We start from the raw sequence: 13,298 nt of genomic DNA, 5'->3' as shown, positions 1-13,298 counted from the left end.
GCTGTAAGCTCATACTTTATTGCAGAGCTGCTCTTAATCAAGCACTTTTGTTTTTTCCAAATTGCTCGAATCAAACGATTAGCATCAGCCGCTCTTTGACCTAACCCGATCAATTTCATCAGCGGATCATCAAATCGGTCGTGCAAAACAACGTTCCTTCCCTGGCCGGCCGGCCGCATGATGCATTTTCCGATAAGAAAATAAAAGAAAGTAGACAATCCATTACCCCGCCGCGTAAACTTGGATATTTGACGAAAAAGGCTTTTGGCACGCCGATATTTTGCTAAGTGTTAATTATGAAGGAATAATAACTGGCAATCAGTACAAAACACATTCCGGAGCTATTTTCCACGCGGAAAGCAAAAAGTGTATTTCATTTGTTCCTTGTGATAATAGAATCCAAACAAGGATGATTTGATTGAAATGGAAAAAAGTTCCAAGCGTTGAGGGGGAAAGAAGACAAACTTTGAATGCAATTTGCACAATGTGATCAAAATGACGTCCTTACCAGCTTTGCATTCACAGGCGGCATAAAGGTAGTTGTTGGTGCGAAGCAGCTTGCACTGTCCGTACGTGCCGCAGTCGTTGATGCACGGCGTCAGGTAGGCGCGCATGTACACCTCGGCCGTGAGGTTGGCGCACGCCTCAAAACTGCAATGCGCACACAGAGCAACATTTTGCGTGGTTGGCCCCTGATTCAACTCAGCCAGAAAAAAAAAAAAAAAAAAGACATCTTCTGTCAATCAAACACTTTGAAACTGGACAGTGTTTGTGGATTGATTCCCAAAGTGAATAAATACTTAGCATAGCACGTGACTGCTTTGGTTTCAAGATGAATCAATTGACAGTGGTGCCCGGAGATATGAAATGAATTCATGGCAGGACGAACTCAAATCACTCTCAATTGAAATTGTCTTTCCCCAAAGCAATGTATTTGAAAATACAAAACAAGCTTGAGGAGCTTTTGTTCTTTTAGCCTCTCATTTGAAAAGACAGAAGGTCTTTTTTCAACGCTCTCCCACCACTTCATGATTTGAATCATGAAATGCCCTCTTCAAAAGGTTGTCTTTTGATCGTATCATTTGATCTTAATCCACAAATACCGTTAAAACACAAAGTATTCACGTCGGGTTTTTTTTAACGTGAAGAATCCTCACGTGGAAACTCATTAATGACGACAAAGTCATAGTTAGGCTCAAAGTTTGCACGCTAAGCTAACACGTTCTGCTAGTGGTTGATGATGATATAAGCGCAGCTTAGCTTTAACATTGTTGGGGCTGAATTTTCTACTGGCGGACTTTTTATGCTGTCCTGTAGTTTACAATGATCTCGATTGTATTTTAAATAGACCGTAGGAAGCTCACAGGAAAGGTCATTTTGGGCATTGAGAGCCATTAGCGGGTTAGCACTGTCGGCCTTATGTAAAAACATGAGTACTCGTAGAAGTTTTCCACATTTTTACGTTATTCTTTTTCATCCAGCATTCTCATTCGTCCTTCATCTCTCATGATAAAATGTTTATTTTTATATGCATGTGACCTAAAAATGTCTCGAGCGGAATTCTTCATTTTTGAATTGTACAAACAGACGATAGTTATTTCACGCAGACCTCCCGACAAAGTGCCAACTGTTACCACAAAAGATTTACTTGTAATCATTTTTGAAGACAATCCGTGGACGAGAAATACATTTGTGTTGGCGTTGACACGTCACTAATTGCCACATCGTACAATCAATCACGCCGATTGAAACTACAGGAGGTAGAAGACAAATGTCTTCTTTTGCCGTTTCCCCGAATGGATATGAAATCGACGCAGCTGCTGGCCTGCTTATTTTCACATTTTATCAATCAACGAAATTAGACTTGTGAAGCAAACCTGTCACTCGCAACTACCTCTTCCACGTGACCTGAATAATTAAGTGCACGTAAAATATGTGAAAATGCCAGATTGCCATATGCGTATTTTTTATAGCGCAGCTCGGCTCGCTCCCACCATCTGTTATTCCCACTCAATTGCAAATCCCGAGTGGATTGGAGAGAGAAAAAACAAAATCGCTCGATTCAATTGTGTTCACACTTTTATTAAGGCTCAGACTAAACAACTCAGTGGCCAAAAATACTGAGACCCCTTCATGATAACCTAATAGAAACAATGTCCCTTCATTTCTTTCTTTTGACTTCCTCCAAATAACTTTATTCATACCCAGAGAAAAACATGTTTGTCCTGAATTTCTTTTAAAGCGCGACCGTCGATTTTACACGGGGGGGAAAAAAGAGCCTTGTGCGCCGGAGAAGATGGAAGGAGAATGGGCGGACATCATTAGTACGCTGAATTATTGAACTTGGTAAACAATCTGTATTTAGATTGCAGGTAAGCCGTATTGATTGAATGTTTGTTTGTTTTTTTAATTATTGTCACCCGGTAATAGACAACAAATATTGTCTCGTCTCGGTGGCTCGAGGAAATTGAGGCCAAGCCAAAGAACTGATTACATGCTGTTAAATATTCAGGAGTATCAGTCAACACCTGGTTCCAAATATTTTGCACTTGTAAATAACAGTCACGGGAAAGATTCAAAGTCAAGAGGATCTGGATTCGAATCCCCTTCCTGTGTAGTTTGCACGATAGGGTGGATGGATGGATGGATGGATGGATGGATGGATGGATGGATGGATGGATGGATGGATGGATGGATGGATGGATGGATGGATGGATGGATGGATGGATGGATGGATGGATGGATGGATGGAAGGATGGATGGATGGACGCAAGGACGGATGGACGCAAGGACGGATGGATGGATGGATGGATGGATGGATGGATGGATGGATGGATGGATGGATGGATGGATGGACAAACAGATGTGTGTCTCTGTGGCGGCCATGTTGGAAGGGGCAATGTTTGCATTAAAGGCTACGGGAAGCATGTATACATTAGCTTAGGATCGTCGTGGACACACAACTCAAAAGCGGCCCGTTGTATCAACTTATTCATCACGTTTTACACAGTTTCCCTTTTTTTGGGGGGGTTTATTTGCAACCATTTTGTACTGCGGTGGGCATTATCAGGCCACGAGAACAGTACAAAACATTCATTTTGCGCTTTATTGGTTGTTTTGAGGCCAGAAAAAAGTAACAGATGACCCTTCTTGACTATCGGTCTGTTGAATTGAGATTCCGCTGTAATTCATTGACACCGGGGGGAATTGTCTTACCCGTGTTGTGTGGCACATAGAGAGCGCAGACTGAGGTACCACGTGCCCGTCTGAGGGTATGGAATCCTGAGTTTGGTGACATTCGTGGAGGTGTTCACGGAGAGGAAAAACCCGGCAACGGATTCTACAAGAGAGCAAAAGTTGCAGTGACCGCAGTCATTCTGTACAACGAGAGCATTGTTCACTTGGAATTGCCGCGTCGAGACCTCGGTGGCTCGTGGAGGGATTGCTTTTCTGCTGACTCGGACGTACCTGATTCACATTTCAATGATGAGTTTTGCCAAAGGAAGAGCGGCATCCCGTGAGTCAGACAGCCACGCACGGTGACATTCTTGTCTTTAAGCGTCGACTGTAACATACAAGATGAGAAAAGGTCATCGAGTTGAATGGACAAAAAGAGATCCCGTCAAGTTCACCGAGTCGCGCGCCCGAGTGCTGCTGAAAATGAATCGCGAGAAAACGGATTCCAATCTCATCCCGCCTTAATGTGGCAGTAAATAAACGTGTCGACCCGAGATGAGTCATTTATTGACAACCACCTTTTAGCAGGAAAGCAAACTAGAGCCTAGCGTACAGTATGGCTAAGCGGGGACAGCGTTGATGAATGAAAAGAGGCGGCAGACACTTTGCCAGGTGCTACCTCCACTCACCCACCATCTGGCCTACAATCTCTTGATAGAACGACTCAATCGAACCCAATTTCAAAACTCGGCCCATAATGAGTCCCCGCACCTCCCTCGATTACACTTGCGCTTCCCTCCCAAAGTGACAAAGTGCAAAAGTTGAGATTGAATTGCCCAACAACTTTTAGATGACAGCAACCTGCAAAAAATCGCATTCAGTGTGTGCGTGTGTGTGTGTGTGCGTGTGTGTGTGTGCGTGTGCGCATGCGCGTGCGGCTTGGAAGCGACAACTGCCACGCAACGAGGCTCTCTGCGTTTACGGCGTCTTTGATTGAACATTTTAAAAGAGAATATAAAGCCACACAGAACGAAATGACAGATCAATAAAAGGAGTAAATTGAAAAGGAGACGACCGCCGTTTCTTGCGCTCAAGGACGCCTCTCGTCCGTGCGCAATGAAATGGCCCGAGGATGACGTGACATCAAATGAAAACGACATTGGTGACTTGAGGTACGGGGCGGACCGACTCTTCTTGTCCATCCAAGAGTTGCAGAAGTGGGAAAATGTTTGAGACGCATTCACACGGGCTCCTAAATAGCATTTGTCATATTTGACTGCTGTGTTTGTATTCGCCGGTGTTTCTAAAGCAACATTTTTTCTTTGTGCGAACGAACATTTGCCTCCGTAATCCATTCACCGCTGCCGAATCCATTGGGCGAACGGCTGAGCCGCGATTTAATCAGCGTCCCTCTGACAGCTCTGCGCTTGATAAATGCCAGCTTGATATGGCCTCTCTTTTATTCGCCGCGTTTGGTGGCAAGCATGCGCCGCAGATTCAAGAAGGAGCTAGGCAAAGAACCACCTCTGCACATTCCGCTACCCAAACTAATTCAAATCAACTTTCATTTGGCTCCTTAATGTACACGTATTCCCATCAATGTGATTTGCAGGAGGGGGAAGGGGGGGCTAAATTGGCTTTTGCAGGACTCTCACCAATTTGTGTTGACTCAGTTCAACACCTTCTGCTAAACAAGTTTCTCAAAGGCGGTGCATCATTGATTAAAAAAAACAAAAAAAAAACAGTGGGATGTACAAAAGCTAATAAGACATAGAGAGTGCCAAGGACTAACTCATTACAGCACACATAAGCCTGACTTCAAGAAAACTTTGAAAATTGGATCTAAAGAGATTAAATGGATGAACTTGGGGGGGGGGGGGGGGGGGAGTCATGCTACATCCGCTTTCGCGGTTCTTTCTAAAGAGTGACGCAATGCAGACAAGATGTTCTCGTTTTTGGGACTGCAAATCTGGTCGGCTTGTGACAAGCAAGTGACACATCATGACTTCATCATGACTTGGTGGGGGGTTGTCTTTCAAATAATAAAGCATGACAGACTGCATCTCAATTTTTGTGGAAGCGGCCAGGTTTCATCACGTCCGCGAGTACCATTACACTCGTATGGATATTAGGGGAGCGCAAAAAGTAGAACAGGGGGGTTAGCGTTGATGTCTGTCGGGGAGGTGACAGTAATCGCCGTCACTCGACGACATCAGTCAATAAAGCTCCCAATGAATTATTCAGTCCATTAATCTCATTTCCTGGAGAGGAAGCAGGAGGAAAAGGCGCTGCTGGCTGGGGCCTGTTTGCTTTCTTGCGGCCGGGCCGCTTAGATGAGATGATCAATTTCAGCCGTGCGCCTTCTTTCACTAGAGATGAAAGGCGTGTTTGCATATCACACGATGCCCACGGAACACGAGGGAAACTCATCCAGGTGGAAGTTGGGGTCTGCGTGCTGCACCTGTACTAGCATTGCTGGCTAATGGCTAAAAACATACTGTCGCCGATAGTAATCCTTCTCAGAGAGGATAAAGAATATATGCCAGTGAGTCTGCCTATTGCTTGAAGGCGACTAAAACTGTGACGCCCATGCTATACTTGAGCTCATCAATGGCGTTTTGCATTGAATAGTAGCATTAAACTAAACAGAGTTACCTCAGAATTGCTTTGACTCAACCTGGACAAATGCTAATGGAGGGAACTGGTTGGTAAAATCCAAAACTTGTAAAAAAAAAAAAAATGTCAGCATGAAATTCAAAATGTGACATTTTAAATTGTAATATTACCAAGCATCACTAGATGGCAGTCATGTCTTAGGTGCACTTGCTTACATTGTTTTTTTCAGATTTCAAATGATATGCAGTACAAATATAGTGATAGTTAATTATAGTTATAATTGACAATAAAGCAGACTTTGATAGTATATTTGAGTGAAAAGATACAGCAGTTCTGTGCCGCCGTTTTGTGGTCATTTTGATACCAGAGCGCCCTTTGCACTGGTAAAAAAAAAAACCTCAATGAGTGGTTATTTTGTTGTTTGCTTCAAACCCTTTGTTCTGCTGAATTTTCTCCGTTTCTCCTGAATGTGTGATGCGGCACGGTCACTATTTCATTCGACTGTGCAGGTAGGTGCACCTACTGTTGTGTAAACAGTCAACCTTAAAGCTAAACTGACTTGTGCGGCGTGCAGCAAGATATGAAATGGCATCCATCGATCAATCTGCCAAAGGCTTACATCTGAAGGGAGCAGTCAAAGTTTTCGGCAGCGACCGCACGTGTCATCCACTTGTTATTTCAACACTGACTGACTGCTTTCTATGAAAAGTCCATCTGGCAGCTCCCCAGCTTGCAGAGCTCCAGAGTCACTGCAGGTGCATTGTTAATGCCATTCCCAGCTGAAGGACAACTTAACAAAATGCAACACATTTGGCATTTGACCCCGAGTTGGAAAGCGACAGCCTTCGTGGCAGAACAGAACTCACCATGTTGAGCTTGAGCTCCATGTTGAGAACGCCGCCGCTGTCTAAGACGGGCATGAGGTTGATGGCGAACACGGCCGCTCTGTCCGGCGGAATGGAAATGTTGGGACCGAAGAAGACGTAGAAGTGCACCGAGAAGGTGTCCAGCTCGTTGCGAAGAGTCGGGCGGATGGGCCAGCACTTGTCGGTGTCGGTGGGGGGAGCCAGGTAAACCACGCCGTCCCCCGAGGCGTGCGGGCGAGTGCCGTTGTACCACGGGCTTCCCGGGACGGCCGCCGAGAGGCTGTCGGACAAGGAGAGCGCCATCGCCGTGCCGAACGACTGCGGCATGTTCATGGATGAGCTGGCAGAGGACTGCTCCTTGGATGCGTTGGACTTGCTGCAATCTGGATAGGACGGCAGACAGAAGGGAATCAAACGCCTGACAAATGATTTGCTTGAGCTGTCCAGGGTCCTGTGTGTGGCGCTTGATCAAATTCAATGAGATAGATCATCAAATCCACTTTTACACACGAAACAACTGCATGAACTGAACGGTCGTTGAGCTGCTCTTTTTGGTTTGCCTGCTTTGGCCACATGGGGGCAGTATAAGACGGCAATAATTATGTTCATTATTAGTACGTCAAAATTCCTCTGAGCTCATCACTACGTATGGAAGAGTTTGTGCATCGTGATTTAACGCTGCATTCCAATTCATTGTGTTGCTCCTACTGGTGTGTCCATCCTGGCCACAAGGAGGCAGTATAACACAGTCATGCAGATAGAAATGAAGAAGAGAAGACTTCGATTCTTAATATTTAAATAAATAAATATTAATCATTCAACTTCAACTAGGAGCATAAAAACATCTTCAAGCCTCTTTTATGATGAGTTGTTCAATATTTGCCAAACGGTCGCTCATTGTGAAATAAGCTCATCCGGCATCATACAGTGCTCAATTTGTTCGTCCTCACATAGTAGCCAACGCAAAACAAAAAGAAAAAATCATCCGAATGACGGCGAGTATCTTGAAAAACGTACAAGTCGGGTCACAAGGACCGCAGGGCACCACTGTATTATTATTTGTTTTGTTTTGTTAGTAAAGTCATGGGGTCGGTCCGTGGGCATTTTGAAACTTCCCGAGTGTTACATGCCAGTTTACTTGAGGCGTCCTGGTGGGCAGGAGAGTGGAAGCGGGGGTGGTAATCCATAGCAAGTCGTACACAAACAGGCAATAACAGCCTGGGTTATTGTACTTGCGCTATTAAGGCGCGCTTTGCAGAAAGAGTCGTTTGCAGATCATCCCCTTCGGCGGGCTTCTGCTATGTAAACAGGAAGCTTTTTAATGAGACAGAGATTCACAGTAATTGCAAGCGGTGTGCTTTCACCGAGCATAAAGGGCCCCGTTGCAAAAATGGTCATGGATGGCAACTAGCAAACGGCAGCCGTTACCCGGGGGGGAGTGGCAAAGGTTGCTGAAGCCCTGCCTGCTTTGAACAAATGTTGTCTCTGCGTGGCTTGAAGTCATTTGTTCGGGCGGGGTGCTCGGAAAAAACAGCCATCAAGCACCGAAACGTTCCGTATTTTAGGCTTCCTTCATTTGAACTTAAGACTTCAAAGCAAATTCATAATCCAAAGATTTGACTCACAAGCAAGCATCTCAAATGCAATCAAACGGACTCTCGTCAATGCCCGATACTCTACCGAGGCTGCAACCTGCGTGAAATATGCTGCAAAAACAACAAGAAGAAATAATAAAGAGCAGCCTACTTTCTCCCCCCCCCCCCCCCCGTCAGGAAAGTCTAAGAGCTCCAACAACACGCCAGATGATCCTGAAGGGTTCTTCAATTTAAGCCCACAAAAGGTCAAGTAAGATCAGGCTGGTCCAGCAGGGAAAAGACATAGTGTGAATAATTAGTGCCCGCGTTGCCATGGCGACAAGGTGCACCGTAGTACAATGTCGAGCAGAGGGAGGGAAGCGGACTTCCCGCAGATTCCTCAGCCGCCCCGCAGGGTTGAGAAAGCGCAACACCTCTGCTCTTTGCAAGCTAAAAACAACATGGAGCACTTTTGGTGCCACCCAAAAAGCAGCCACATCCAGCTTGATTGGGAATCTTACATTTCTGTGCAAGTGATCGGGTTCAACTGTTCCAAAATGGAGTACTCAGCGCTGAATCACATGACACTGTCTCCTTGTCCATTTACCCAAGTCAAATTCCTTGTTTGGCACGCTCAAACATGGCGAATAAAAACTCTCACCTGTAACCTGCACGCCGATGCGGAAGTAGACGTCGGCGTTGGTGAGGTATCTCTCCACGAGGACGTAGTACCATCGTTCCCAGGCGGCCGCCAAGGCGTCCAGCTCGCAGGGGCTCCACTCCCGGCAGTCGAGGGCGCTGGAATTGTGCACAGGTGGCGCCCGCGCTCTTATCTTCAACACCACGGGACAAGTGTCGCCGCTCTTGTTCCTGACGCCGCAGTTCAACAGCTGAACTTTCACCGTCGATATGTAATTGGGCACAAACACTCTGCGCACACGGCAAAACACAAACGCGGTCGTGACGTCACTGTTCAGTCGACCCCGGCGAGAGGCGGCCCGCGGACATCGTGAACAGGTTGCGAGCGCATCGACATTTAGTAAGTACAGAAAACCAAATGATACTTTGTGTCTTTAAAAACCAGCGCGTCGCTTTGTCTTAAGAAAGTCAACGTAACGGATAGTCGATAGTGAATGATGCGCTGTCTCTTGCTTACAATTGAGTTTATCGACTACGTTATTGTTTATTAATGAATGTATTGGCTTGCTTAGATGTCTTTCGCTAAACTGAAACTGAACTGAAGAAAAGCAATTAAAATATATCCTACGTTGGATCACAATTGATGAAAAAAAATCTTCCATCCAGCAGTACATCAACTGTCTTGGGAAGAGTCATCCCAAAAAAATGTCATTTAAAAAACACAATGTAAAATACTCCTCTGACACTTAACTTTTACAGGAGGCAAAAATCAATAAAGAAGGAGAGAAAATTGCATTTTTTAATGACACTCCTAGACTCCAGTAATAAGAGAGAGGTGCCAACTGAGGCAAATAAGTTTTTTTTTTCTTGAGGTTGCAAAAAGAGTGGCCAATTTTCCCAAAATACCTGGGAACTTTCGAAGGGATACTTTCAAAATATTGCTTCAAAGGTAACAAATTAACATGAACAACACTGCCTTATTGATGCTAATTGCTAACCCGTGTGTCAATGGCACTTCCCATTGTTTGCTAGCAATACGGTAGCATAGTCCAGGCTACGTTCTTGTTTAGTGTTTACCAATTATGTGTGGACTTTATAGCTGAACAACTATTCAAGCTCACGTCAATGTTGCAATGTAGTAGTAAGGCTGCAATTTAAAGTCAGTAAGCTTTTTCTAAATATATGATTTGTAGGCCTACCACAGATGAATGAATTACTTCTTTGAAAAATGAATCCTAGATCACAATATTGAAGGGGCGTGGTCACAATGAGCCCTAGCGGACTAACTTGTAAAGAGCAGATCTGTTGTGAGCGGGGATCATCTGGTCAATGAAGTATCCCGGATAGAGCACGGCGATCCCAACGAGCCTCTGGACGATGAGCTGAGGTTGGAACAAATACTGGCACTCCTCAGACAGACCCTACACCAAAAGGACGCAGACAGACAGACAGACAGACAGACTTTCAATGACGGCTTATGCAGGACTTTCAAGATGGTTATCATCTGCCTCCAAAAGCATGAGAGCGTCAAGTCTGTCTCTGGGGATTAATAAGACATTTGGGCCCTTGGGCCCTCGGGCGAGGCAGCCAGCGCCCTCCATTTCACTGGAAGCTGCCGCGGCGTCCCGTGAGGATGTCACGTACGTCAATCTGCGAAACGAAGCCGGCCGGCCGGCCGGCAGGCTCCTCGCACCAACGGCCGGCAAATTTGTTTGAAAAGGAACATCGCGTCACGAATCGGACAGGTGTGAATGCCCAATGAGGTCTTTAGTTCCTGTCAAGCGCTCACGAGCCCTGCTCCCACCACTCTCTGTAGTCATGATTATGGCGCCCTTTGATTGATTACAGCCTGCCCGTCGGCTTTCGAATTTCAAAGCAACGCTCGAGTGACTTTTGAAGGCCTCCAATTACACCAATCACATGTTCATCTAGCGATGCAGCCAGCCATCAGCTTGCTTTGCACCCGAGAAGCTAACACAAGGCTGTCAGTTAACTGTTGCTAAAATTAGCTCAAGACAAAAATGTGATACTCGTATGAATCCTAAAATAGCCATCCATCCATCCATCCATCCATCCATCCATCCATCCATGCATCCATCCATCCATCCATCCATCCATCCACGTTGGTGTATCCACCCAGCCATATTGTGAGACTACGGAAACCTCATAAAAGCCAGATGCAAATTCAGCTATGTGAATCACTACACCAGCAAATGGCCCGACAAATGACTAATCAACAGTTAGGTGAGGGGCAAAATGTGTGACACTATTGTTGTGTCACTAATAGGAGTCGCATTGTTTATCAGGGGAACCCGAGCGACACGTGGGAGAACAAAGACGGATGGCCCGACCGACGCTGGGCTACACAGTCGATATCTTTCACATCTCATATGGCCTCCCATTAAATCCCTCATTGAACGCCGAGCTTTGCATGATGGGTAATCAGGAGGCGGCGAGCTGGGCTGATAAGCAGTTAAAGCAGACAGTATTAAATGGCACCATTATGCGCCAGGCCGGTTTTGGTCAATGAGGTTGAAACTGTTCAAATAAATGACACAAACATGAATGAGCACGAGACATGGAGTGTGAGCTCAGCTAACAACACCTCTGATCTTGCGAACGCAGACCCTGCGGCTAATGTTCGCATACCAAGCTATGCTACGTTGTCATATACAAAAACACACTCGGTTGTGGCTTTTCAGTCGTTTTCTGTACAATTCCACGCTCGCGCATATATTTCTACTGATTCAGCCTTTAATGATATTTGTCAAGAAAATCAGTCAGGCACTGTAAGGGCCACCCCACTCAAAGAGACATTAGCGGTGTTGGTAGTTAGCATTTTTTCTTCCGACTTTGATCATATTAATAGCTAATTAAATCCACCAACGTCTATGCCTGAGCCTTTGAAGTCATTACAAGATTCTTAGCCGGATCCTTTCTTTTTTGTGTTGCGAGCAAAAATGTGACAAGTGTGATCATTTGTAACTAGTTTGAGTCAATGAGGTTGAGACTTTGTAATTCATTCTACATCGATGATGGCTGACAGATGTGTGATGTGTGCAGTAACAACACCTCCAAATGCGTTTTATTTTCCTATTACAGATGACGATGGCAGCATTTATTCCACTTTGTTAATGTGTGTGTGCGCGCAAGCAGGCGTGTAAGCATTATTCCTCGCCTGCTGGAAAATGGCCTCAGATAGCAGAATTTGGAAAAAGCGACGAGTTTTCCATCTCCGCCGTGTGTCATCGGCGTCCCCAAACCGAGCCAATTGCACGTCTTAGGCAATTTCCGATGACATTGGTGTGTGCTCTGCGGGGGTATTTTACGTGGGCCGCTGGAGAGCACAAAGGAAAAGCACAAGCAAACACAGAGGCGGGCGGCTGCAGCTAGGTAAATTGCCTGCAATGGAAATCAGCTGGTGCCGATGTGGCCGGCCACGTAGACGGGACACGATGAGATGAAGAAAAACTCTTCAGACACGGTTCTGCCTCTTTAGTTTCTGCAGCACAAGACAGAATACTAATCTCTTTGAAGACGTCGGTCGTGAGGGTTTTTTCTTTCCGTTAAGTGTGACCAAAAAATATATATATATATATTTCCGATTTAATCTAAATGAAGTATAACGTCAAAAATGGTTTGAAGCATTTTGGCGTTTGGGGCTGGCTGCAAACCATAGAAGACAGAAGAACTTTGTTCTCGGTGGACTTTGAATCCATTTTTGAAAAAGGAAAGACTATTGAGTACATGCCATTATCATTTTATCGCTGTAAATATTTTTTTTTTTATCGCAGGCTTCAACAAGGCAATGCTGATCCCACATCGTTATATTGCTATCCGGAGGGGAATGGGGAACGTTTCGGTCAAGCGGTCAGCTGCTCTTTCACTTGGGTCCAATCAAAGCAGAGCTCATAAATGGGATGAAGAATAATAACAACACAGTCACATCCTTACAACGCTTTATGGACGCCACTGCGGCGATGACAAGCCATCATAAAAGCAGTCAAGCGGACGTGGATCTATTTTGGTCGTCAGAGGAGCGTCTGCGTATGGGCGGGACGACGGCGCAACACAAACACCTGACACTCACTCACAATCCGCAAGATAACGAGCTTATAATATCCCAAATTAAAGTTCATCAACCCAAATCTGCCATCTGCGCTGCGGTGACTAATCATTTGAATGGTTTATTGATGAAAACTCGGTGTGCGTTACTATGGATACCTGTTGCGGTGTTGCTCTTTGATTTGTAAGGTCATGCGGTGTGCAGAATAATGTCTGCAGATGAGACTTGACATTCAAAAGAGTGACCACAAGCTGTGATTGAGTTGTCACTAAGCAACAAACGATTCAATTACAGCTAATTTTGTCCTTGGAGCTGGATTTATCGGACGTGATTACCGGCGTTATAAAGCTGTTGGGTAAA

General features: G+C 45.3%; 1 protein-coding gene across 1 annotated transcript in view; it reads right to left on the bottom strand.

Annotated features, from left to right (window-relative positions):
* Nucleotides 1–13,298, bottom strand: part of tmem8b (transmembrane protein 8B) — a 29,613-nt gene that overhangs the window by 11,993 nt on the left and 4,322 nt on the right. The window contains exons 4-9 of the mRNA XM_037257927.1: nucleotides 10,160–10,293; nucleotides 8,895–9,163; nucleotides 6,660–7,042; nucleotides 3,469–3,565; nucleotides 3,217–3,340; nucleotides 509–651 (exon numbers count right to left, since the gene is read on the bottom strand). Of these exons, the coding sequence (XP_037113822.1) occupies nucleotides 509–651; nucleotides 3,217–3,340; nucleotides 3,469–3,565; nucleotides 6,660–7,042; nucleotides 8,895–9,163; nucleotides 10,160–10,293 (1,150 nt within the window). The remainder of the gene's footprint in view (nucleotides 1–508; nucleotides 652–3,216; nucleotides 3,341–3,468; nucleotides 3,566–6,659; nucleotides 7,043–8,894; nucleotides 9,164–10,159; nucleotides 10,294–13,298) is intronic.

This window comes from Syngnathus acus, chromosome 9, assembly GCF_901709675.1.
Source record: "Syngnathus acus chromosome 9, fSynAcu1.2, whole genome shotgun sequence".
Classification (NCBI taxonomy): Eukaryota; Metazoa; Chordata; class Actinopteri; order Syngnathiformes; family Syngnathidae; genus Syngnathus; species Syngnathus acus.
Note: the sequence above shows the minus strand (reverse complement) of the source record. Positions and strands in the feature narration are given on the sequence as shown.